The 19319-nt window shown below is 41.6% G+C and overlaps 1 protein-coding gene across 1 annotated transcript; it reads right to left on the reverse strand.

Moving 5' to 3' along the window:
- Positions 1 to 935: 935 nt before the first annotated feature.
- LOC133365257 (von Willebrand factor D and EGF domain-containing protein-like) lies at positions 936 to 17975 on the reverse strand. The gene is made up of 5 exons (XM_061586894.1): positions 17623 to 17975; positions 4161 to 4256; positions 3618 to 3722; positions 2339 to 2434; positions 936 to 1296 (listed from the first exon to the last, which is right to left on the reverse strand). The coding sequence occupies exons 1-5, from the start codon at positions 17948 to 17950 to the stop codon at positions 1187 to 1189; spliced, it is 735 nt and encodes a 244-aa protein (XP_061442878.1). The 5' UTR covers positions 17951 to 17975; the 3' UTR covers positions 936 to 1186.
- Positions 17976 to 19319: the final 1344 nt, after the last annotated feature.

Below are 19319 nucleotides of genomic sequence, written 5' to 3' on the forward strand. Positions count from 1 at the left end.
ACCATCCCATCGACAAGCTTGGAGGGTGGTGACTAGAAATAGGGCCTTTTCGGTTGTGGCTCCCGAACTATGGAATGGTTTCCCCGATGAGGTGCGCCTGGCGCCGACGCTGCTATCTTTTCGGCGCCAGGTGAAAACCTTTTTATATTCCCAGGCATTTTAATGCGTTTTATTATATGTATTGTTGTATTTTGCTGCTGTTTGATTATTTTTGTTTACCTTTGTTGGCTTGATTTTATTGTATTATTGTATTTATATATTCCTGACTGTTTTATTTTATGTACACCGCCCAGAGAGCCCTTGGGCTTAGGGCGGTATATAAATAAAATAAAATAAATAAATAAATAAACCATGTATGGTGGCTCCAGACTGGGGATGCAAATGTGTTGCTCCTATTTGCATCACAGAGGACTATATGACTCCACATGCTGTGCACAAGCCAAATCAGGAACCACATGTTCCAAGCACAGAGTGTGTGGTTGCAAGATCCATACATAAAACTCTGCTTGTCCAGATTCCTCATGCTGGATCAGGTGGCTTGAAAACCAAGAAAATTGTTATATTTATTGGACTGTTTTTTGTTTTTGTGATTCCCTTAGATTTTTTAAAAATTCTACTTCTGCAAACCTTGGGGTTTCTCCAAGCATGCTACACATGGGGTTTCTCAGTGTCCCAATTTTGGCTACACATTACTAACACTCACCAACTGTTTAGAGGGAAAGATGTCTATAAAATTCCATGATCCAGCAAGATCCACATGTGGAACTTTGCTTCTGCCCAGAGATTTCTCATATTGGAGCAGAGAACTTAAAAACGAAGACTGTATTCATTACACGGGAAAAAACAAATTCTGTCCATGGAAACAAATGGGAAAAGGGCAGATATTTAGGAAAAATGCTTTATTCAATTAAAATATTCAATGTTAAATGTGCTAAAATGAAACATCAAAGTATCCGCATGCATCCAAATTCTCCATACTCACATATATTTTTAAACACATTCAACCGCGTTGATATTGCCTTTTAAAAAATTTAAATTGCCCTTTAGTATAGGAGAGCTTTCCTTTAATATATATAATCAGGATTTTTAAAATCTATTTAGGAAACAATTAGCATAAAGCAAAATTTCTCATTTCTACCAATGTTTATTCATTAAAATAAAAGCATTCATCTTCAGAGAGGCTGTTTCATTTTTTAATTTTCTTTGTACACTGTATACCAGAGTATGGTGAACGGCATCTGCACACATCTGGAGCGATACATTTGCCTCCATGGTGACAAGGCAGTCTACACAATGCTGGGGGGGGGGGGAGGAACCAAAATGCACCACATTAGTTACACACTATAGATTTCATATAATTAATCTAATGTGATACATAATATCATTGAATTATCACAATTATTCCTAAGAAAATATCAGTAAAATATAGCAGAATCACAATATCCATGTCTGACATTCATCTTTGTAGTGTCTGAATTTTGTAAACTCCCATTCTTGGAGAAACAATTATTACTTTTAAAATAATTTATGTGTAAGTGTCTTGTGATTTCTAAAATCCAGCTAAAATCCACAATCCCTGTGAGAATTTACAAACTGTTTTGAAAGAGAAACTAAGACTGGCAGGACTATGAAGATTCCATGCAAGCACAAAATTTAGGACTGGACAGGGCGATCTGTTTGTGGAAACTGCTTTATGCTCTTGAGTCTTCCTTTCCAGGGAAACAGCCTAAATAAGCAGGACCTTATGGTGCACATGTGGCACACAGAACATATCCTAACTTTATCCTAACTTTCACCAATGGAGCCAGCATTTGAGGGATAATGGATATTTATCTATTAACTTCAAAAATTAGATCAGATTCCAGATTTCAAATAGAACAGACTGTATTAAATTCAGCACACAATCTATTATTGTTATTATTGTTACTACTATTGTTATTATCATAACTACATCTGTTATACTACTGCTATGCAACTTTCATCCATTTCAGTGGATCTTCCATGGGGCAGCCATGCAAGAGCCATTAACTGAAAGGGGATGCTACACAGCAAGTACAAATAGTGAATTGCCAAGTACACACCAGTAACTACTCAGATTAACTACACCCCAGTACAAAATTCTTTTTGTGCAATATTCCCTATGTGCATGAATATCTGCATGAGAGGGTGTACATGAGATATGAGGATGGAAAGTTAGATGCAGTTGGTACACGTCCACGAAGTTGTCTTCTTTTTTTTTCTTTTTTCTTTAGCTTTGACAGGTGTTACGATGATCATGTCAGCTTTAGGCATTTTATTCAAGAAGCTCTCAAGTTCCTAGAAAAGATAGGTAACTCACCTAAATGACACGCTCCGCCAACCCAGCCAGTCGCACAGCTGCAGATTCCAGGAGCCACACAAGCTGCTCCATTCCGACATCCCTGAGGACAAACCGCTGCAAAAAAAGCAAAGTCATATGTCTGACTCTCTCAGTATTATGCTGTAGAGTTGGGGATTGGTGGTGGTGGTAGCTGTGGTCTTCCAGATGTTGTTGGATTATTACTTCTACCAGTCCCAGCCAACATGGCCAATGGTCAGAGATGATGGGAGCTGTAGTCCAGTAACATCTGGAGGGCCACAGGCTCCCCATCCTTGTTGTAGAGCATTAGAAAATATTTAAAGCAGTGGTGACTAACCTGCTTTAACTCCCATAATCTGTGGCCATTAGCCGTACTGGCTGAAGCTCATGGAAGCTGTAGTTCATCAACATCTGGAGGGCCCTAGTTTAAGGGGGGGTTATTTCCCCCTCAGAGCAATGTCATTAAACCTGACATATTCTACATTTCCACAAAACTGACAGATTGAGAGCTGCAGCTTCAGCTGTCAGTCTCAAATGCTGTTGCTTTTATTTGCTGTTGGTTAAGGTTTTGGCCTTGCAGTTCAAAGACTGGATGGCTCTTGAACTATAGAAAACATATTGTGTCATGTCAATTAGCAATATAACTCGCCAACAGCCCCTTCTTATTTTTCTATTCTGTTCACTAACCTTCTGTTCTATAAACACCCTCTTTTCTTTTTGGACAAACTATGTATAGTTTTTATAAATACTCTGAAGTCCAAAGACTTGTGGGCAAATCAGCAGTGTGTAACAGCAGCATGCCCAAAACGTTTTTTTCCATGTAAAACAGAAGATTGATATCCATTGCCACAATCCAAAGATGATCAATTGTAACAGAGAGGCTGCAAACACACTGCTGTTCTTAAGGATCTCTTGCCCCTGAACAGAGGGCAAACTGTATTAGTTCTGACAATAATGATTTATTGGGAATGAGAGTAGGTGGTAGCACAAGAATCTGTGCAGAATCATATAAAGTGAGTTGCCCCTGAATACATGGGATGTATTTTAATGAAACTGTCTTGTAGCACCCACTGAAATCTTCTCATCCTCTCCCTTTTTCAGTCATAAGAGCCATAAAGTTTATTGGGCAGCCTTGGACAAGTCTGTCTGTCTGTCTCTCATTCTGCCTAATTTCTTTATGATTATGGTTGCAACAATAAAATCTGCATAGAACACCATAAACTCCTTGAAAGTAGTACAGGATCCAAATACAATTACTAACAAAGCATATAGTCCTTACCTTCTTGGCATCTTGATCCTGTCCATCCTGAAGCACAAAGGCACTTTACCACCCCATTGACAGAGATGCATTCCCCACTGTTTTGACATCCTCCTTCACAGCTTACTGGAAGGCAACAGCACAGACACAAAGCATGGCAAGAGCAGAACTCTAGCATGATGTTTTATCCCATAAATGTTGCCTCTTCCAAGCAACAATCTAGGATGGAGTTGAGGCATCTAGACATAAATGTACTATTGGTTTATTTATGCAAAACATTTCTGTTTTGACTTAGCCAAGGCCTCACCAGGCATAGCCAAGGGGAAAGAATTTCAGGAAGGGGAAAAGGCCATATTAAGCAAATAAAAATGTGGCTACAAAGGAACAATCAGGAGTCTTAAAGTGTGCTGCCCATTGTTTCTTGGCAGGTTTGCTCGAAGTGCCGATCAGCTTAGAGCAAGCAAACCAAGTCACATGCTCAAAGCTCAAAAACAGCAGCTAGGCCTCTCTTACCACCACCACTACTCCTTGCCACTAATTTGCAAATTGCCTACATTAACTTACCTTTATGACAGTATCTTCCTCCATAGCCAGGCTGGCACCTGCATTTTCCAGGTCTGAGACACTTTCCACCGTTTTTACATTTTGGATAACAAGTTGCTATGAACCAAAAAAGGGGGCAAATTAAGAGGATGAGATGTTTCTGAGGGGTAGGGATGCGGAAAGCAGATTCAAAAGCAAGCTGCTCCTTCAAAAATCCTGCCAGTAAATCCATACATTTGCCTGGACACATTAAGCTAGGCAGCCCTATGACTCATGCTATACACTTAGTAACAGCAAATATAATCTAATTCAGATTGTGAAATAGCTATAATAAAGGCAGAACTTTCTTTTCATGTAAATACTGTTTACTATCAAGTGGTAGGAGAAAAACTTATCATTTGAGAACAGCCACAACTGGTTATACTAATTAGCTTTCAAATGCTACATGAAAAGAATCAGTAGCAGGAAAACTCTGAACCAAATCTAGTCTCTGATGGGTATTGCCTGGCCCTTCAATTGCTAACACAGGCAAAACAGAGGAGGAAGAGATGCAGTAATGGGACTTGCTTTGGTTTCAAACTCTGATTAAGAGCTAATCCAGGCTAACATTGGTGCAAACAAAACACAACAACATAGCTACAGAAATATTTAAATAAATGAATCACTCCCATCTCACTGGTCAAAGGATTATGGGATGGGTTTAGCTTTTGAGTTTGGCAAAGGTTATTTAAAGCCAGTGCTTCATATACTGGTATATTTGATAGAAGAGAGAGATCAGCATAATTTTTTCTCCTTTGTGCTTGAGTACTTGATTGATTCTGCATGAATCAGTGAGTTTATCATTTCAGTAACACTGATAATTTGATAATTTATTTTCTGGCATGCTTCTCATTAGTGCCCATTTTCCTTAATGAATGCCTACTTATTTAAGATGCAAAACTGTCTTGTAAAAAGCAGAATTCATTCATTCATTGTTGCCCCTTGCACTATTCCGCACAATATAAGATTAATGGGCCTAACAGGAATCTGAAAGAAACAGGGTGGCCCTAAAGCTTTGATGATGTTAAAAATCCACTGGGAATATCCCAGGTCTCTGGATTGTCTGGTTATTCAGGACAGTTCTGGGAGCAGCTGTGAACCCACATCTAATCTCCAGTCTGAGATCTTGAGATGGTTTTTGATTTATGGTTGGAAGCCATGTAGAACTCCACAACACAACTGAAAATCTTTCTACAGTTAAAACTGATTATGTCTTCAAACCACAATTTTTCTCATTCCCACCCCCAGCTCTTTTACCAGTCGTTTCCAGGACTAAATCATTTGCAACATTCTCACTGAATTTTCTTCACAAGTAGTTTTCCTACAGCAAACAGCATTTTATTAGTTTTTATCCATGCTAAATATGGGCTTAAAACAAAAGCTTGCTGAGAAGACAGTATTCTTTGTGGATTCTAAGGGATTATTTGTGACTGACAGCTAAAAGATGTGCCTGCATGACAAACAAATAAATAACTCGGAAATTGCACATTTTGGAGTATGGCTGCTTCGATGATTTTGTGCAAACGAATTATCTGAGAAGTTTAGGTAGTTCTTGACTAATAAATCATTCATGAGCCAATCCCAATTTCGATGTACAGTATTTGCTATCTGCAAACAATTTTCAAGAAAACATTTGCAGGTTTTTCCTCTGGACTTTCCTTATGGATTACATTGAGATTCAGGTGATCACCAGGAATTTACTGGGAACAGTCTTTAATGTGTAATGATGGTTCTGCTCTCTGAACATACAAATGAAATGTTGCAAATGGAACTTTAAAGAAAAAAATGAGTACTGCTCAAAAAATAATGAATAGCAAACATCAATAACTTATCATATGAAGAAATATTCCTCAAAAACGCATGTGTGAACAAGACTTATTTAAATCACAGTTATAAATTATGAAGGCCAAAAACAGTATTTCAGTGTATTGTAATAAATATTATTGATAAATATTAGAAGTGTAGTCCACTCCTATCTTTTATTATTTTTCCCATTTTTGAGTGTTTTTAAAGATTATTAAATGCTTAAAACTATTTTAAAGAATGCAGATTTGTATTAATATTTTAAAAACATTGTTCAAATGTTCAACAAAATTTGATATTTTAAATACATTTGATCTAATTTTTTCTACATTTAACAATTATTAACATTTAATTTTTCTTCTAAACCTCACTTATTCATACATTAATTCATATAATTCCTTCTGTTTCCAAAGTTCAGAAGTACATGCTGATCTTATGTAACCAAAACGGTTCTATGCATACATGGGAGGGAGGTTTTGACAGGCTTGGGTAACCTCAGGTTTACAGTACAAATTTTGTTTTTTCAGAAAAAATCTGGAAAAGGGGGGAACCCATCCCCCAAAAACAGCTCTGTAGGGGCAGAGAATGTTCAGCAGCCATGGAATGGTGACTGTTGTGGGGCTGGAAGGGTGGGGAGGATGGAATGGAGTATCCTGGAAGAGGACACGGATTACTTACTGTGAACAGTAGCACGTCATGCATCTCCCTGTTTTTTTTCTTCATTCTTTTGTCATTTTATACACTTCACTTAGGTTTTTGTTACATTTCAGTCAAGTGGCTTTTTATCCAAGCAGCCCAAACATATTACAAGACATAAAACTTTAATGTTCCTTTTTACATTGCCAACACATTCCCTACACATTTTGGGCTTGTTCGTCAAAAAACTAGTAATTATTTTCATAGGGTCGCTTAGCTTTTTGAGGACATTGGTTCATCTTTAAAAACTGTTTCAGACTGCACACTGTGCCAAGCTTGCTGTTTGCATCTTACATTATTTAAATTCCCCCCCCCAGATATTGGTATTCTGGGCACATTCAAGCACTCCTCTAATCATGCATAGGCTACAGTTGTGAATGTGGGGGCAGAAGCACCTACACAAGCCCTGAGCCCAACGTCCCCCCCGCACATCACCCCACCTGCTCAATCCCCAACTTTCCCTTTGTTGAATGGGAAAGGCCTTCAGGGGGCTTTCACTCATGTCTTCTTGAACGTTAGTAAAACCCTCCACGAGACAGAGGGCACTGACAAGGCAGGGTCCCTCATCACATGCAAGGGTCTACTCATGTTCACGCAAACACAAATAAAAGCTCCCTGCAGACCTTCCTCAGTGAAGAAAAGGAAGGTTGGGGAGTGAATGGGCACGGCAATGCATATTGGGAAGCTGGGGATGTAGCTTGCATGTGTGCCTTTACCAGCCGGCCACAGATTATGTATTGACATGTTTAAACAAACGCCTGAATGCCCTTTCTGCTTTGAATTGCTGGAGACTTAATTTGAAGCGAACACTCTATTCCCCTCCCCCACCATTATGGCTTATGTTTCTGATTTTTTTTCCTGTTTGCAAACAATTATTATACTTTTGTGACTTTTTATGCATTTCTCCTACCAATGATTGGGTTGGCACTAGCATTACGCAGCACCTCAGGCAGCTGATTTTGGGGGTCGTGAAAGAGCATAAAATTATTAGTTATTTTTATTTGCAGCAAGGGGGAGAGGTTCTTCTTGTATTTTCTGCCTCAAGTGCCAAAATAACTTGGCTGGCTTGGATGCTACACCCCTTGATGAGAGAGAGAGGAAGCCATTGAGGGCCACATGTCAGTGTTGAGTGAGACCAGAAGCAAAAGTGGGCAGAACGGATATAAATCTTACCTTTGTACACTAGACTAGTTTCTATACATGCTCATACACCCTTCTCTATCTTCAAAGCAGGCAAGCAAGAGCCATTATCAGAGTTCGAGGACACATTCCAGCCAGACAAAAACACTGAAGGGTGGTGAGGCGGGGGAGAGGAGGTGTGGTCTGGAGCCAGATAGAGGCTTGGAGGACCACAATTAGCCCCAGGCCTGCAGTTCCACACACCTAAGTATATATCCAAAAGGAAATAAATTAAATAATAAATAATACCCCTACCCCTTGTTTGAGAGCCAGTGTAGTGTAGTGGTTAAGATGCTGGACTAGGACCTGGGAGACCAGGGTTCGAATCCCCACATAGCCATGAAACTCACTGGGTGACCTTGGGACTGCCTCTCAGCCTCCGAGGAAGGCAATGGTAAACCACCTCTGAATACCGCCTACCATGAAAACCCTATTCATAGGGTTGCCATAAGTCGGAATCAACTTGAAGGCAGTCCATGCCCATTTTATCACACTGTATCTCCCTGTATGAACCTGCCCGGGCCCTGAGATCTTCAGGAGAGGCCCTTCTCTCAGTACCCACCTCCTCTCAAGTACGATTGGTGGGGACGCGGGATAGGGCCTTCTCGGTGGTGGCCCCTAGGCTGTGGAATGCTCTTCCTAGGGATATAATAACCCCCTCCCTGCAGTCCTTCTGGCGTCAAGCAAAGACTTTCCTATTCCATCAAGCTTTTGGTACTGACGGTTGCTAAAGTTGGGACTGCTGGGAACTGCACTACTAATGCCAAATTTTACTATTTTTAAATTGGTTTTGATTCCTTTTTATCTAGCAGTATGATTGGTTTTAATATTGGATGTAGTTTAATTTCATTTTAATGTAGATTCTGTATTAATTATATATGCTTTTATCTGGAAGCCGCCGCGAGTTCCAGTATTGGAAGGATGGTGGGATATAAATAAAGAATAACTAACTAACTAACATTTCCCCCTTTTTTACCCCTTGTTTTCTTTTCCTTTCTTGTCTCTGTACATGACATTCATCTGCCATTACTGTCCCTTAGAATCCTCAAGTGCACAATCACAGCTCAACTTTGAGTGTTTCAGGAGATGTCGGGCTTTCTTTTTTGAAAGGTAAGATTTTCCTGCATACTTTGAGGAGTTTTCTTCTTCCCTGTCTTCAGGGACCACTCCTGCTTCCCCTCCCTCCCCCATCCATTTTAATAAAAGTGTATCTCCATGCTAAGTACCCATTTTACTAATAAAGAGAGTCATATAAATTTTATTCTCCAAAGAACTATTCCTAATTCAATTATGCAAATACAGATTCTTCATATTCAACCCCCTCTTGTGATAATCTCTGTAAAAACCTTTCTATCCCAGACTCAACTATGCCTGATTAATTGGAATAATTTCCTTTTATTATACTGTCTGCATCAGCGTCCTAAATCCAGTAGGATGTAAGTTACTTTGATGATAGCAATAACATTAAACAGGTTCCTAACACGGCATTCTGACAGGCGTATCAACTATAGTTAAAGCCACTGATGTTGTTTTCAGTCAATTGTTGATGATTGATTTTATGATGCCATTGTTCCAGATGTTTGTTTTGTTTAATTTTCAGGATTATTTAAATTTTGTTGTGATTTTTAATTTTCATTTATAAACCACCTTGAGTTTTATTTTAATCATAAAAGGTGGAGTATAAATGTCAAAACAAACAAGCATACGCGTTAGGATACATCAGATAAAAAAATCAAAATGATTTTGGAGCTTTTGGGGCAGACTGGCCCTATTCATCAGCTTTCCCTCTAGTCCTGTGGCTTAGAGAGCCATGCCCCTCATTGCCTCACTGCCTCCTAGTTGCTCATTACTCAACTTGCCTGCATTTCAGCTCCAGTCCTGCGGTCCAGAAAGGTTGTGGTAAAGAGGCCTAAAGTGGTGGGGAATCATAACAGAACAGCAACAACATACTAATACAGCTAGCATAATATCAAAACCCACCCAAAGAACTTTTGTTACTGGGTAGCATATAAATGACATAACTAAATAACTTGATTGATTAATGTTAGTAAATCTGTAAAAATATTCGGCAACATTAAAAATAAGGCCTTCGTGCAGGGGTTGGGAACCTCAGGCCTGGGGGCCAAATGTGCCCCCTTCCCAGACCTCTCTATCTGGCTCTCAGGACTATAGGCCATATTCTCCTTGAATGCTTTTGCTTGACTTGAGCTGTAATAATGCCTCTTGCTTTCCTTGAAGGAAGATGGAGAGATGTATGGAATGTATGGTTAGAAGAAACCTCTGACTTTTGCATGGCTGGAATATAACCTACTGTACATCCATCAAGCTCCATACACCAGTAGTATGTGCCCCCCCAGTTTGTCCATGAAGGACTGTGGTCCCTGGGCTCAAAACATTTCTTCAACCTTGCAATAACTGCCTAGGTTAATCATTTCCTGATACAAAATTCAAAATTCACGCACTATTCCCTAGCTGCCGACACTAGTCAGTTATCCCAGTGACTTTGCACTCATTGGTCAGAACACTGGAAGATAGGAACTACTTTGATGCTTAGGGAGCAATTGTAGAGAATGCTGCAACTGAGTTTTTCCTTGAATCTTTACAAGTTTCTTCTTGTTGTTATGTGCCTTCTAGTCGATTACTACTTATGGCAAGCCTATGAATCAGCAACCTCCAATAGCATTTGTTAAAAACCACCCTATTCAGATCTTGTAAGTTCAGGTCTGTGGTTTCCTTTATGAAGTCAATCCATCTTTTGTTTGGTCTTCCTCTTTTTCTACTCCCTGCTGTTTTTCCCAGCATTAATGTCTTTTCTAGTGAATCATGTCTTCTCATTATTGTTGGGTGCTGTGAAGTGCACGTATTCCAAAAAGACATGGACAGGGTTAAAAAGCACACTCTGGGGCTCAAGGACAGACAGCAGACCGAAGGCTGCAGGTGGCTGGGCAGGAAAGCTGCCAAGGCTATAAAACTACCATGGAAACAGCTCAGGGTGTGGGGGGTGCATCTGATGTATGTGAAGGAGAGAGAAGCTCGTGTATCCGTGTATCTGCAAACGACTATTGAATCAGTAAAAGATTCATCTTCACCACTTCTAGTGTACTGTCTCTATTCATTCCTGTCATACGCAGTGGCATTGCCCTGACAGGCAAGCCGCAATTCCAACAAAGGGTTATGGGCCCAGAACAGGAAAGGAATAGAGCATAAGCAGAGTGCAGTGAAGAAAGAAAGGCAGCAGAGCTGAGCCGACTAACGACGGCAGCACGGACGGTGACAGGAGCCAGTGGAAGCCTGTGCAGGACGTAAAAGAAGCCTGGAGCAGATACGGTAAAGCTGTAAAAAGAGGATTCGTTTCTCCAAAGTGACGCAAGGAAACTGTGCCTGTGAAAAATGGCAGTTTCACTTTCGCAAGGGATGCCATTGGAGCGTCTGAACGAAACTAATTACTTGAATTGGAGAATGAGGATGCAGGCGTTTCTAACAAAGGAAGACTTATGGACTGTTGTAACAGAGGATCCCCCGTCTGATCCCCCACCGGCACTGTGGATAAGGCTGGATGAGCGTGCGAGATCGTATATTATCCTGGCAGTAAGTGACTCTCAATTGCTATACGTGCAGGATAAAGAAACAGCTAAATTAACCTGGCAAGCTCTGTATGAGGCCCACGTTCGTAAAACAGCGAGCAATAAAATAAGTTTAACAAGAAGATTGTACCAGCTCAAGTACACGGACGACGTCACAATGTCTGGACATTTGTTTAAAATTTCAAAGCTATTTGCTGAGTTGCAGGAAAGGAATGTAACGTATCCGGACACACAGAAAATTTATATAATCCTGGCAACATTAAATTCATCATGGGACAATCTTATTAGTTCACTCGAAGCGCTCCCTGAAGAAGATTTATCGCTCCCTTACGTGACAGGCAAGTTGATACAGCAGTGGGAGAGACGTCAGGAGGCTACTGAACAGGAGAAGGAAAGAAAGTCGGAAGGAAAAAGTGAAAAGTCTGAGATTAATGGCAGGTCGTTTGGCAGGTCGTTTGGAACAAAGGCATGCTATCGTTGTGGGTCATTAACTCATCTTCAAAGAGACTGTGAGTTGCGGCAGAGAAGGCAGAGAGAAAGGCCATCGCAAGTGCAGCTAGTGAAAGCTGAAGCTGAAAACAGAGAATATAAAAGTAAAGGAACCTGGATTATTGATTCAGGGGCTACACACACCCTAATCAATGACAAATCTATGTTCAGGACTATGGTTCCAGCGACTTCACATGTGGTGCTGGCTGATGGGAAACAAAAACAGGTACAAGCTACGGGTACTGTGACTTTAAGTGCTTTAAATACGATAATTACTGACGTTTTGTACGTGCCAGACATTCAATGTCACATATTGTCTGTTCCTAAATTATGTGCGATGGGATTTACAGTTACATTTAGAAACAGAACTTGTGAGGTGAAAGCAGGAGAAAAAGTATGCGTGAGGGGGTTTCTCAGGGATTCCATGTATTATGTAAAACTGAACCCTAATGACAAAGAAAACGTAATGATGTTTTCTAACCAAAGGCCACATGATAACTGCATACACTCCTGGCATAAAAGATTAGGGCACGCAAATCATGAAATGATTAAGAAAATGCCCGCTTTGAGCAGTGATGTTACATTAAAACCATGTGATGTTTATATCGATTGTGAAATACGTAAGCAGACAAAAGCAACCACAGCTCCCAAAGCAGACAAAAGCAACCACAGCTCCCAAACACAAGGAAGCTGAAAGTCACACGAATAAGCCATACCAAACAATACATGTAGACGTGGCAGGACCTTTTCAGGGGTCACAAGGTGGAGCCCACTATTTCTTGGTGATAGTAGATGATTTCTCAAGATATAGTACAGTATATCTGTTACGTTCCAAGAATGAAGCGGAAGGGAAACTAAAGATGTTCATACAAAAGGTGAAAGTACAGCATGGCATGTGCATACAGCAAATGAGATCAGACCGGGGGGGGGGAGTTTACCAGTCAGTCCTTGGCACAGTATCTGGAAAAGAAAGGCATTAAACATGCGCTCACTGCTCCATTTAGCCCACATCAGAACGGTCTGGCGGAGAGAAAAAACAGATCCTTGCAATATGCCACGAGAGCCATGATTAGAGATGCTAATCTGAGTAATGCATACTGGGGTGAATGTATTTTATATGCGACACATATTCAGAACAGGTTGTTCCACAGTGCTATAAACATGACACCCTACAAAAAACTATATGGACAAAAACCTACACTCAAGCACATCCTAAAGTTTGGCGCAAAATAATGGGTTCATGTCCCCAAGGGAAAACGTAGGGGGAAACTAGCACCCAGGGCTCAGAAAGGAATCATTTTAGGTTTTCAAAATGTTTTTTTACTGCGTATGGCTACCACAGGAGAAAAGAGTGATATTCAGCCGGAGTGTGAAAGCTCAGGAGGAGGACTGGGATAAATCAGTATCAGTGGAATTAACGCATACACACAATGGCTCTGAACAAAGGGAGCAAACAGTAAAACAAGAGGAACAAGAGGAACATGCTGTTGTTGAAACAGAAACACATAGCAGTCCCAAACCAGAAATTGTTTTAAGGAGATCTGAGAGATCTAATCTGGGGAAACCGCCTGATAGGTTCCAGATTAGCATCATACAAAAACATGATGAAATGCATGGATATACAGGGTATACAAAAGTGCCAGAACGAAAAACAAATGAAGAAACTTTGTATCTAACATGTTTCAAACCAGAGATAGATGCTGACTAATGTGTTGTCTGATAAAAGGTGTGAAATGTAATAATAAAATGTAACAAGAAACAGAAAAAGGTAAACTGTAAAACTGTACTTAACTGAAATGTAAATGAGAGAAACAAAATCTGTAAAATGTATAAAGAGCCATGTCTGTTTGGAAGGTGGGGGCTTGTTGGGTGCTGTGACGTGCACGTATTCCAAAAAGACATGGACAGGGTTAAAAAGCACACTCTGGGGCTCAAGGACAGACAGCAGACCGAAGGCTGCAGGTGGCTGGGCAGGAAAGCTGCCAAGGCTATAAAACTACCATGGAAACAGCTCAGGGTGTGGGGGGTGCATTTGATGTATGTGAAGGAGAGAGAAGCTCGTGTATCCGTGTATCTGCAAACGACTATTGAATCAGTAAAAGATTCATCTTCACCACTTCTAGTGTACTGTCTCTATTCATTCCTGTCATACGCAGTGGCATTGCCCTGACAGGCAAGCCGCAATTCCAACAATTATGTGTCCAAAATATAACCTCAGTTTCATCATTTTAGCTTCTAGTGATAGTTCTGGTTTAATTTGTTCTAACACCCAATTATTTGTCTTTTTCACGGTCCATGGTATGCGCAAAGCTCTCCTCCAACACCACATTTCAGATAAGTGGATTTTTCTCTTATCTGCTTTTTTCACTGTCCAACTTTCACATAGATACATAGAGATCGGGAATACCATGGTCTGAATGATCCTGACTTTCGTGTTCAGTGATACATCTTTGCATTTGAGGACCTTTTCTAGTTCTCTCAAAGCTGCCCTCCCCAGTCCTAGCCTTCATCTGATTTCTTGACTATTGTCTCTATTTTGGTTAATGACTATGCCAAGGTATTGATAATCCTTGACAAGTTCAGTGTCCTCATTGTCAGCTTTAAAGTTACATAAATCTTCTGTTGTCATTACTTTAGTCGTCTTGACTTTCAGCTGTAGTCCTGCTTTTGTGCTTTCCTCTTTAACTTCCATCAGCATTCGTTGCAAATTATTACTGGTTTCTGCTAACAGCATAGTATCGTCTGCATATCTTAAATTACTGATATTTCTCCCTCCAATTTTCACACCTCCATCTTGGTGCAATCCCACTTTCTGTATGATATGTTCTGCATATAGATTAAACAAACAGGGTGATAAAATACACCCGTCTCACACCCTTTCTGATGGGGAACCAATCGGTTTCTCCATATTCTGTCCTTACAGTAGCCTCTTGTCCAGAGTATAGGTTGTGCATCAGGACAATCAGATGCTGCGGCACCCCTGTTTCTGTTAAAGCATTCCATAGTTTTTCATGATCTACACAATCAAAGCCTCTGCTGTAACCTATGAAGCACAAGGTGATTTTTTCCTGAAATTCCTTGGTCCGTTCCATTATCCAACATACGTTTGCGATATGATCTCTGGTACCTCTTCCCTTTCTAAATCCAGCTTGAACATCTAGCATTTCTCGCTCCATAAATGGTAAGAGCCTTTATTGTAGAATCTTGAGCATTACTTTACTTGCATGGGATATTAAGGCAATAGTTCGATAATTACTGTATTCCCTGGGATCCCCTTTCTTTGGAATTGGGATGTATATTGAAAGCTTCCAGTCTGTGGGCCATTGTTTAGTTTTCCATATTTGTTGACAATTGTCAAAATTTGGACAGATTCAATCTCAGTAACTTATAGCAACTCTGTTAGTATGCCATCTGTTCCTGGTGATTTGTTACTTCCAAGTAATTTAAGAGCAGCTATCATCTCACATTCTAAAATTTCTGGTTCTTTATCATACGGTTCCTCCATGAATGAATCTGTTTTCCTTGTATCTCTTTTATATAGTTCTTCAGTGTATTGCTTCCATCTTCCTTTTATTTCATCTCGGTCAATTAGTGTGTTCTCCTGTTGATTATTCAACATCCCTACTCGGTTTAAATTTCCCTTTCATTTCGCTAATCTTTTGGAATATGGCTCTTGTTCTACTTTTTTGTTGTCCTCTTCTATTTCTGTACAATAACTATTGTAATAGTTCTCTTTTACAAGTTTCTAGAAGGGCTTAAAAAACTTTTTTAAAAAAGTTGAATCCTTAAGGAAGGGGTATGAAATGTCCTCAAACGGGGTAACCTGTGCCCCTCTTCCTGTAGCTACAGTCCTGACAGGTCTTAACATACTCTCTTCCTGCTAGCAGATCCCTTGCCAATGGCTTTTCTCCAACTCTCTAGAACAGTCTTTCCCAACCTTTGGGTTCCCAGTTGTTGTTGGACTCTAGCTCTTCTCAACTCCAGCCTGCACGTACTATGGTCAGGAATGATGGGAATTGTAGTCCAGCAACATCTGGGGACCCAAAGGTTGGTAAAGGCTGCCTAAAACTCGCTATCAAACTTCTGTTTGTGGAAGCAAACCAAAACTGCAGAAAAAATAAGGTTGCCCACTGAAAAGTGCCACCCTAGGGTCACCTTTTGTCCTTTAAGTGTTTGCATACTTTTGCTTCTTTTTGCCTATCTTTTCTTTAATCCCTTTCTCTCTCACACACTCGTTTGGGTGCCTTCTTCTTTATAAATGCAAGATCCACGCACTTTCCCACTTCTTGTCTTCATTCTCCTTCTCCTTGTGGTTCCTAAGTGTACAATACTTATCCTCCTGACATGTGCACCATCCCTTCCCATTTTAAAGCAGCACCTGAAAACCAATCCCAGATCAAGGTATTCAGGTCTCCCCTTCCTTCTCTTCCCACAACAAGTGGCTCTAAACCAGGGGTGAGGAATCTGTTGCCCTCATCTGGAGGGGTTCAACTTCTCCACCCCTGCTGTAAACCGAACCTCCCCTCCGAAAAATTACTTGCCTTCTCTTCCCCCTGAGCACCATTTCCTAATAACCCTTGCATGCAAAGCAACTTGTCCCGATTCCAATCAAGGAAGATCTACAATACTTTCAAGAGGGCGAAAAAGTTGGACAAAATATGGCTGGCATTTCCCTCCTTCTCTATATCTCTCCTTAAATATTTTTCCTGGTGCTGCTGCCACTGGAAAATAGGCGGTTTGCAAAGTGGAACAGCCCTCCTACACTATTCCCACCAGATGAATACTTGGGTTACATCTTCCTCCACATTCAGAAAAGCATTCCTGATGTTAGTTTAGCAAGGAGGAACTTGCTAACCAAGCAAGAGCTTGATTTGAATGAGGAAGGAAGGAACCCTTTTTGAAGCTTAAAAAGCTCTTTGTTCTCAAGGCTGTAATCCTACAGCCATTTTTTGGGGAGAAAGTCTCACCAATGAAATCAATGCTGATAAAATTCCAGAGTTTTACTTTGTCACTGCAAACACAAAACAGGAGCGTTATGGCAGGAACCTTAAAGAAGTGCAGCTCACTTTACCAGCTCACACTGTGTTCAATGATGCTTTACAGCGCAATCCTACACAGGTCTACTCAGAGGTAAATGCTACAGAATTAAATAGGCTTATTTCTTGTTAAGTGGCGTTAGGATTGCAGCCTAACTCCTTAATCCGCATATTTAGGACTGCAATCTTATCAGCTTTCCTCGATTTGAGCCTACCTCATGTTTGTGAGTGTATGATACTTCCGTGTAAACATTAGGATCGGGCAGTAAACTTGCAATCCTAAACATGCATGCACTCCTTTTCTGCGCACCTCTGGGAATAAGCCTCACACTGTCTACTAGAGATGCGTACATGCAGAGGATTGCGGCTTGACTTGGAAATAAAGTTCTCAAAGCCAATTCCGGGGGGGGGGGAACGCGAAAGTGAATAGATTGCCATCTCGCCACGGGTTGCGATCAGCAGGTGGCTCTGATGCCCCGCCACCAATAGGGTGGCTGATCGGCCCATCCCTGCCGACGGGGAGCCCACGAAGAAGAGTGCAAGGGAGAGTGGGTGAGCAGCAACGGCAATCACGGCGCGCGCCATAATGCTTAATAGGCGCAGCAGAGCAGGGCGCGCGGGAGCGGGGTCTTTTTTTTATTTTAATGATATACCAACCATACTGGCAGAGCTCGCCCTCGTAGCCCTTGGAGCAGAAGCAAGTGCTGTTCCGGATGCATAGGCCTCCGTGCTGACAAGGCGGGCTGCAGACGGCGTGCGGGTCGAAGACGAAGGGGACGGCGACGCCGCGCGACGCCTTGGAAGGCAGCGCGCGCGCCAAAAGCGGCCCCCCCACGCAGGCCAGAAAGAGCAGGCACAGAGGCGGCGGCAGGAGCTGCAGCTTTGGCGCGCGGTGCGCGGCGACGACGTGCCACCCCATGGCCCTGGCGCCGCACGCAGTGAGACGGCTATCTTGTCCCGGTTGCAGTTGCCTCTTAGCCGGCATCCGTCTACCTCAACGCCCTGCCGCTTTCTCCTTCACTCCCACCCTCTCCACTTGTGGCTTCCCCTTTATTTTCCCTCCCCCCCGCTCCCCCACCTCTCCCATCTTCATTTTCTTCGTCTTCAGTTTGCGCGTCCTTTTTCACAAACACCCTCCTACCGCTATCCATCAGTCAATCAATCTAAAATCACTACATGACATACTTGTTTTTATTTGCTTGCGTGACTGGGACCAACGCAAGGAAGTTCTGGTGCACTCGTGTTTCCATACCAAAGAAAAATCCAAGCATTTGTCGTGTTATTACCATTCTGCCTTAAAGAGTGGAAGGCAGTGTACTTTTTTCTCTCCCTCCCCCACCTCATTTTATCCTCCATTATCCTGTGGTTAGGCTAAGAGAAAGTTTTGTTTTTATTTTATTTGGTTGTGCGACTGGGACCAACAAAGAAGCTTCTTGTGCACATCTGTTTGTATTCCAGAGGAAATTCAAAGCAATTATATTATTGTTGTTGGTATTACAATGTGTTATATATTTATATTCTGCCTTTCCTCCAAGGAGCTCAAAGCAATGTACATGGCTCTCCCCCATCCCATGTCCTTAAGAGCGCTGTGAAGGAGGTTAGGGTGAGAGAAATGTTTAGTCTTACTTTTAAATATGAAGTGGCCAAGTTTTCTCCTCCCCCCCCCCCGTTCCTTCCCCGTGGGGCTGCCTCAAGCCCTGGCCTCTGAGACCAACAATTCCCTATGCTGGGGCTGGCTGCCATGTGCACCTGCTACCAGTAACATGTTATAATTATATTGCATTAAAGCTGCAGAACGGATTTGCCCCCCACCCAGACATAGGAGCAAGCTACATGTAGAGTGAGGTGCCAATCTGCAAAATTTCGTTTGTGGTTACATTACCTTTGTGTTATGAGCAGAACGTAGCACAGCAGTTCTAGAACATGGAGGAAGTAGGAAAAATAGTGGAAGAAATAATTTGGGAGGAAATTCGTTAACTTGTTTATTTAGAGCATTTCGGAGGCCCACTGAATTGCTTGCAAGGCACTTTGAGGGTAAAGTTGCTTGCCTCCATAGTCTTGATGTCCCATCCACATCTACTGTAGTCCCCAATGAGGTGTCCAGTGCAATGTCTGCTGCAACTTCTTGGTATCAGTTTCAGTTGATGAGGCCTGATGACGTGGACAAGGTGCTCGTGATGATGCAGCCAGCAACATGTCCTCTCAACCCTTGCCCTTCTTGGCTTATTAAAGCTTGCGAAGGGGGTTTGACCAAATGGATCCAGGGTGTGGCCAATACATCATTGCAGGAGGGAGTGGTTCTAGTCGCCCTGAAAGAAGCGGTGATCCGACCGCTCCTGAAAAAGCCCACCCTG

Source organism: Rhineura floridana, chromosome 10, assembly GCF_030035675.1.
Source record: "Rhineura floridana isolate rRhiFlo1 chromosome 10, rRhiFlo1.hap2, whole genome shotgun sequence".
Taxonomy (NCBI): Eukaryota; Metazoa; Chordata; class Lepidosauria; order Squamata; family Rhineuridae; genus Rhineura; species Rhineura floridana.